Source organism: Littorina saxatilis, linkage group LG10, assembly GCF_037325665.1.
Source record: "Littorina saxatilis isolate snail1 linkage group LG10, US_GU_Lsax_2.0, whole genome shotgun sequence".
NCBI classification, from domain to species: Eukaryota; Metazoa; Mollusca; class Gastropoda; order Littorinimorpha; family Littorinidae; genus Littorina; species Littorina saxatilis.
Window position 1 is genome coordinate 4,492,586 of NC_090254.1, and position 6,835 is coordinate 4,499,420.

General features: G+C 42.4%; 1 protein-coding gene across 1 annotated transcript; it reads right to left on the bottom strand.

The window, feature by feature from the left end:
- Nucleotides 1-798: 798 nt before the first annotated feature.
- LOC138979127 (uncharacterized) lies at nucleotides 799-2,563 on the bottom strand. The gene is made up of 4 exons (XM_070351936.1): nucleotides 2,116-2,563; nucleotides 1,929-2,004; nucleotides 1,188-1,379; nucleotides 799-802 (listed from the first exon to the last, which is right to left on the bottom strand). Exons 1-4 carry the CDS (start codon nucleotides 2,531-2,533, stop codon nucleotides 799-801), a joined length of 690 nt encoding a protein of 229 aa, XP_070208037.1. The 5' UTR covers nucleotides 2,534-2,563.
- Between the last annotated feature and the right edge of the window lie 4,272 nt (nucleotides 2,564-6,835).

Sequence of the window (6,835 nt, forward strand, 5' to 3'; positions counted from 1 at the left end):
ATATATATATATATATGCTGGCTTCAGCCACGTCTTCAGATAAATATGATCGTACTGCTACTCTAACTCAGCATCTACTCTAAACTAAGCATGCAAACAGTTTCTGCATCTCCGGCTTTGCTATCCGATGAGGCCGGCTCATTAGAAGAACCTCTTGCTCATCCCTCACGCATGGTTCCACTGTGTCGAGCAGAATTCTCCAAATAAAGCTTGACGAAAAGCTGAAGACTCTCCTGAGCAATGGTGCGCTTAATTTACTGACTCATACTCATAGAAGACTTAGCTTGGGGCAATCATATATGGCAGGCTTAGTCCCAAACATGAGGCAATATTTTGATGGTTTAGTCCCAAACATGAGGCAAGCCCAAGAAAAGTGTCCACAAGATCACTAACATTGACCTGCATCCAGTTCATTTTCTCTTGAGCAGACAGACTTCAACGGCTTGTCAAAATAGCGTGCAGGTAGAATCTTGTCAGTGCAGTCTATTCCAAAATACTCACAAGCAGCTTCCGCACTGTAGCCGTGTAGGCATTCAAAACAGAGACAGCCAGCTCACTGCAATCATTGAAATGATGGTGACGTCCTAGCCATCTGCCTTTGTGCGTCACAGACGTATCTTTTCTGCTCCTTGGAAGTTACCATGTGAAGTGAAAAAGGAAACAAACTTACATTGGTCTCGAATAACATTACAATGCTGAAGAGACAATAAACACTGAAAAAAATTGAAACAACTTATTTTTTGCTCCAAGGGTGTCTTGTCTCTATTAAGCTTTTCTCCTTGTAGGTTGACAGTAGCTTCATCTGTAAATGAAAGAGTTCAAAAGTAATGGGGTGCAGGTGTTCAAACCGCTTTGCTGGAGTTTCATCAGTGCATCTCAGTCTCTTGGCCCCGGAAAATCTTTCTCTTGTCAGTTGATCGCCACCAATATGCACTTTTGTGGAATGTTGTTGGAGTAGGCCAGCCTCTGCATTCAGCTCTTCCAAAAATGACTCGTAGTAGTCGAGAACATCAACTACCTCTGAGTATTTCTGCTCATTTGTAGGCAGGACTGCAAGTGGGACTACTACCTGTGTCTTATCAAGGTTAGGTACGGCGGGCATGTGTGTTGTATCGAACAGGCATTTGTGAAATGCCTTAAATGCTGGTAAATGTTCCACAAGAGTTTTCATTATGAGGACCACAAACTCTTCCAATCTGACAAGCATGTGGCCGTGCAGCGTGAAAACAAAAAGCTCACAAAAACTACCACCAGCAATGGCCAGCTGCCCTTGTATCTGCCCGTAATATCCATGTTTTTCCTTCAGGGAAACAACTCCAGTGCAGGAGTCTTGTTTATTGTACTGTAGATTGTCAACACAGGGGCTGGTATGGGCAATGCTGAAAGGACATTCAATCTCAACCAGAAATTGCTGGCAACACTCACAGTTTACAATTAGATCTGGGTTGGCCGCTAGGTAGGGGAACTCTTGGCTGACAACCAGCCCACTATCTCGGAAACGGCACCCCTCATGCTTTTTTATTAGCACTTCTTTCACCACCTCTTTGGCTGCGGGTTCCAGAGCGATGCCATGTTTTGTGGCCTCCGTGTTTATGGCGGTGAAATTCATCACTGCCGACGCCAGCGCTCCTCCGTCTTCTTCTAAAACGTCCCGCCTCAACAGCGTTGTCGCACGTGTGTAGACAGAGTACAATTTGGAGGATGCGATACGTCCAAGACGTTGTTGTCTCCATATCCCCGAAGCGGATTGTTCGCGAGTGGATCTTTCAAGAGTATCGACCTCTTCTTGTGTTATGCAGAGTTCCTTTTTCAGATGTTGTAATGATGAACATTTCTGGCCAATCTGAATGAGATCTGCTGGCAGTGTGGGGCAGACAAGCCTCGGAACTGCTGGAGGGAGCCTCTTCCTGGTGCGCATGAAAACGCACTCTGGCACAACGTTTCCCAGAAGTCCCTCCAGGTCAGCCCGAAGCTTGTCTTCTTGAAGCTCAGCTGCTTGTGCCTCTGAAAAAGGCACAAACTCTTGTTTCAGCTGCTGGCTTCTGCGCTGATGTTCCCTCCTGGACTGCCTGCCGTACCGGTCTTTTGCCAGCACTGTGTCCTGGACAGCCTATGGTTTGCGACTGACAGGACCCTTTGGAACAGCCCATTGGCAGCTGACCTCAGTGCCAGTGCGCTGAGTGGCGCCAATCTTAACGGCTGCTTCTACACGAAACAGAACACCCGCGATGTGGTTGCATGAACCTAGAAGACCAGCTGGACACGAGCAGAATGCTTCCTTAATTTCACCTCCTCCACCACTGCTGCCCTCCTTCTTCGATGTTACCATCACCCAGACTGTGTAAGAGGTCTTCATCCTCATTGATGCAAAAACATTTGCTGATAAGTAGCAGTAGGGGGAGCTCGGGCGCACGGGATGGTATTTAAGTTCCCTGACACGCTCACATGTGTAGTACCTGAACAGAACAGAAAAAATATTTAATTTAAAAAATGCAGTAATGATTGTTGAAATAACAGGTAAACAGCACCACATTAATTCAACTTAGTCATGCCCAAACACTGTCCAGTGAATGTGAATGTTTTCTGCAAAAATAATAAAACGTATTAAGAACATGCCAGTTCACAAAGCAATTGACAGGCTCTTGTGTTCTTCACACTGAAAAAAATAAAGTCATCATCAAATGCTGCAATCAGCAATATAATTCACATCTTTGGCACTTACTCCTTTTTCATACAGATTACCTGAAACATGCCACTATATACAGCACCCTATACTCACGTGACATGTATGCGAGTCGTGACTGTCTCCCCTAAATCCAAATTATTCAAAAACGCACCGAGCAGTGCTGCTGATCAAACTTTGGACCATGTTCTCCCCCCCCCCCTCCCCCTTGTTATTGATGATAAATGGTATTTTGACTGAAATTAGCTTAAACGGAAAATATTTCTGTTTTTCTTCAAGGGACGGATAACCACTCAGTGCGTTTTCTGATAAATCAAATTTGGGATAAAATCGATCAAATTACATCACAAATCTGCTTTAGTTGCAAAATCTTGCGATGATTTTTCTCCCTCAAGACAATTGTACCGCTTGAATTTGGCGGAGAAACAGTCAGTCTGAAGTTAATTTTACATGTCACGTGAGTATAGGGTGCTGTATTTACTGGCGTGTTTACCTGAACAGAAACTGAGAAAGATTCATGCAAGTCAATTCACATAATCATCATAATTATTCATCTACAAATTAACAACTTAAAATTGAGTAAAGATACTGAAATAAATGGTACCTGCCATATGCATAGTATTGCTGATGCAATGTTTGAAGAATAAATATTGTGAAAGCAATTACCAGTGGCGTTTCAAAAAACTTATTTTATTATTAGGTGCTAAGAGCACCTGGCCATTTCATTTTTGTTCAAAGAACAAGCGGATAGATGACTTAACACACGTGTACGCATGGCCAGATCTTAGGTGGTGATACAAGCTCGACATTGTTTTTCACAAAGAAATGTGCCTTACACATTAGCAAAAATGCACGTGCATTTAAATTGTGTAATGCGAGTGGCTTCGGAGTGTCTGTTTCAATAAGCTGTGCTCTGGTCTTTCTCCAAAAAATATTTAGAACATAAATTAATTTATGATAAAATCGTAAATTAAATTAACAAAATTAGCTGCACTCCAAGTGTAAAGACGATCGACAAGAAGAAGAAAACCAATAAATCACATCAAGGTCCATCCTGCAGAGTAATCATGCACACGTATGGCGCGGTACAAGTGATTTAACATCTAAAACTGCACACCTAAAACAAAAGAGGGAAAGACTCTAACCTGAATGCTTTTCCTTCCTTGTATTCGTTCAAAAGTCGCCGTACAAGGCTGACATCGTCAACTGCTGTTCGCTTCAGATAGTCGCTGATGTCGGTTATGAAGATGCTTGGCCACATGTAGCGTCTCTCTTGCTCTCCTTGCCATCCATTGGTGATGGAGAAGGGGTCAGGATACACCTCTCCATCTTGGAGCATCTTTTGTTTATACTCGGTGAGTAATACTCGCTCCGCACACACGGCATCCTGGTCTACAGGAACATCTTCTTCTTGTGCAGCAAAAACTCTGTTAAAATACAAAAACTCTAACCCTTAAAAAATTCGCACTGCTTTAGAACACACAAGAAAATAAAAAGAAAATTGGAAAAATATATATAGTTTAACACAATATAAAAATACAGTCAACTGTGGCAAATCAACTCAAAATCCACGACCAAACTGTATCATCACTGGATGCAGAAAAATATCACTAAATCCCTGTCAGACCACAACTGAATCAAACTGTCAAGCTCTGTCAGTCATACACTAACACTCCAAGTACTAGTCCCACCAGTTGCAACTTGCATAAAAGAAAAATGATTGTGACCAAATCAAAATAAATGTCACACAATTATTATAGTAGGCTACACAATATTCACCTTCTAGTGCACTGAGCCTATCTATCCCCCCAAAAAATATCTACCGCGCAATACACGTACTGGTCTCCATACATCCAAACACACACTATGATAAAAATAACAGCATACCTTGCCACAAGTTCATCGAATGAACCTTTCACACTCTTCTTCCGTATACTCAGAAACAATTTCAGGGCTTGGAGGCTCCAAAGTTGGACTTTCTGAAGCGAAATGGAATTCAAGTCGCACATCGCGCTTTCGTTGTTGACGTTGGTTACCAACCGAAAAAGGCGGGGCGAATAACACGATCTGCGCATGCGGTGAAATCAACCGGAAAAGGAAAAAGACATAAACATCCCGGAAAACCATCTGCGCATCAATCGGAAAAGGAAATAGGTAAAATCTGCTCGCGATAAAAGAAGTGCGCATGTGCAAGATCTAAAATGGCCGCGGAACTGTTAACTGGTGTATAAAAATAAAATTAAAAAACCCATCTTTTCTGCTCCAAGGGTCGAAGCTTTTCTTGTAGAGAATCTTGTGGAATGTTGACAGTAGCTTCATCTGCAAATGAAAGAGTTCAAACGTAATGGGGTGCAGGTCTTCAAACCGCTTTGCTGGAGTTTCGGCAGTGCATCTCAGTCTCTTGGCCCCGGAAAATCTTTCTGTCAGTTGATCGCCACCAATATGCACTTTTGTGGAATGTTGTTGGGGTAGGCCAGCCTCTGCATGCAGCTCTTCCAAAAATGACTCGTAGTAGTCGAGAACATCAACTACCTCTGAGTATTTCTGCTCATTTTTAGGCAGGACTGCAAGTGGGACTACTACCTGTTTCTTATCAAGGTTGGGTACGGCGGGCATGCGTGTTGTATCGAACAGGCATTTGTGAAATGCCTTAAATGCTGGTAAATGTTCCACAAGAGTTTTCATTGAGGACCACAAACTCTTTCTTGATGCCATCTCAGTCATCATTCTGTGGAAAGCAGGATGTTGTAGGAAGACTGATGAGGTCTTCTCTGGGTTTGACATCATTTAGGTGGTCAAAATCCACCTCTTGAACAATTGCAGCAGAGGCAAACCAGTGCTCTGTTGCATGCTTGACATCTTTGGTGGTGGACAAGCGTTGGTGACTGACATCAACCCTGAAGTCCACATTGTCATTAACCAGGCGAAATCTGCGGCCGTCTTTCAAGTGGGACACAAGCTCTGCCTGGATGTGGTTCACAGTTCTTGCTCACAGTTTGCTGAGTAGCTTGGTGGGACATGCACACCCCAAGAGGTTGCAGTCTGTCATAAACCTGCAGAAAATGTTATTCTGTATGATATTGCTTCTTGAATTAGCATGGATGTTTAACTAAATTGATGTATACGTATTCTTGTTTGAGGGAAGTACTGCATGTCACATATAGGTTGACCTGTCAATTTGATAAAGTAGTACCACAGGATACTGTTAAATTTCTTTTATGTATAAATATAAAAGCATATTGTCAACGACATGGAAAACATTTCTTACACTTCTTAATTTTTTAGTGCAACAATGAGCACACGAGACTTTTTTTTTTATCCTGATCATGGCGAATGTTCACAGCTGTGGGCAACATTTCGTAAATCATAGTTTTACCTTACCCTGTATGCAGCATGGAGATGGTGTTGTTCTTATCAAGCAGGTGATACTAGGTAAGGGCCTGAAGTGGCCCGAGGTCTTCTTTATTCTGGATAAACTGCTTGTTAAACTTCATGAAGCACGTTGCTGTATTAGTGGATCCTTATAAACCTACAAACAAACAATGAAAGTAGTGTTAAAGAAAATTGTATGATGAACAGAAAATAGCAAAACAAGCTGCCAGGACATTTAGGTGGGAACAAAAGTATTCACTTTGTGTGCCCAATTACACATTAAAAGGCTTCCATTTGAAACTTCGAGGTTATCCCGGTCGTGTGATGCTCAACCAACGCCTCATTGAAGCCCGACGGAGCGTACAATCTCGGCTTATGGTTATGATTGTTGTCCGAAAAATCACCCGGGTCGTTTTTGCCTCGTTTCGCAAGGGTAATGTCCACGATGTCTTTTTACATGCAAAGTGAGAGGCTCGGAGCTGAACATTCTCTCTTCCCTATCCTGCGAACTTGAGGTGAATGTCGAATCACACTTTTTGCTGAAGTTGAACTGGGTTGAGGGTAATGTTTGAGGTCGTCAAAGCCCTCTTCCTTTGCTTTTCCTAGGGCTAATTTAAAAAATGTTGTTGCTTGAACAAACTTCCGAGTCTTTCATGACACATATATATATAAGGTGGATTTTCCCCCAAATCTCTTTGATGGAAACAAATCAAACACATACTCCAACAAAAAATCCCAAACGATTAGTGGTCATTAACATTTCTATCGTCTCAACATGGT

Excerpts from the sequence above, each read along its gene's own strand:
- LOC138979127 (XM_070351936.1), bottom strand. The coding sequence starts at position 2,533 with ATGTGGTGCTGTTTACCTGTTATTTCAACAATCATTACTGCATTTTTT. Across the intron at positions 2,005-2,115 it reads GGGTCCTGTCAGTCGCAAAC|AGGCACAAGCAGCTGAGCTT; the intron begins CATAGGCTGTCC and ends TGCCTTTTTCAG. Across the intron at positions 1,380-1,928 it reads CTGGGAAACGTTGTGCCAGA|CATTGCCCATACCAGCCCCT; the intron begins GTGCGTTTTCAT and ends ATGTCCTTTCAG.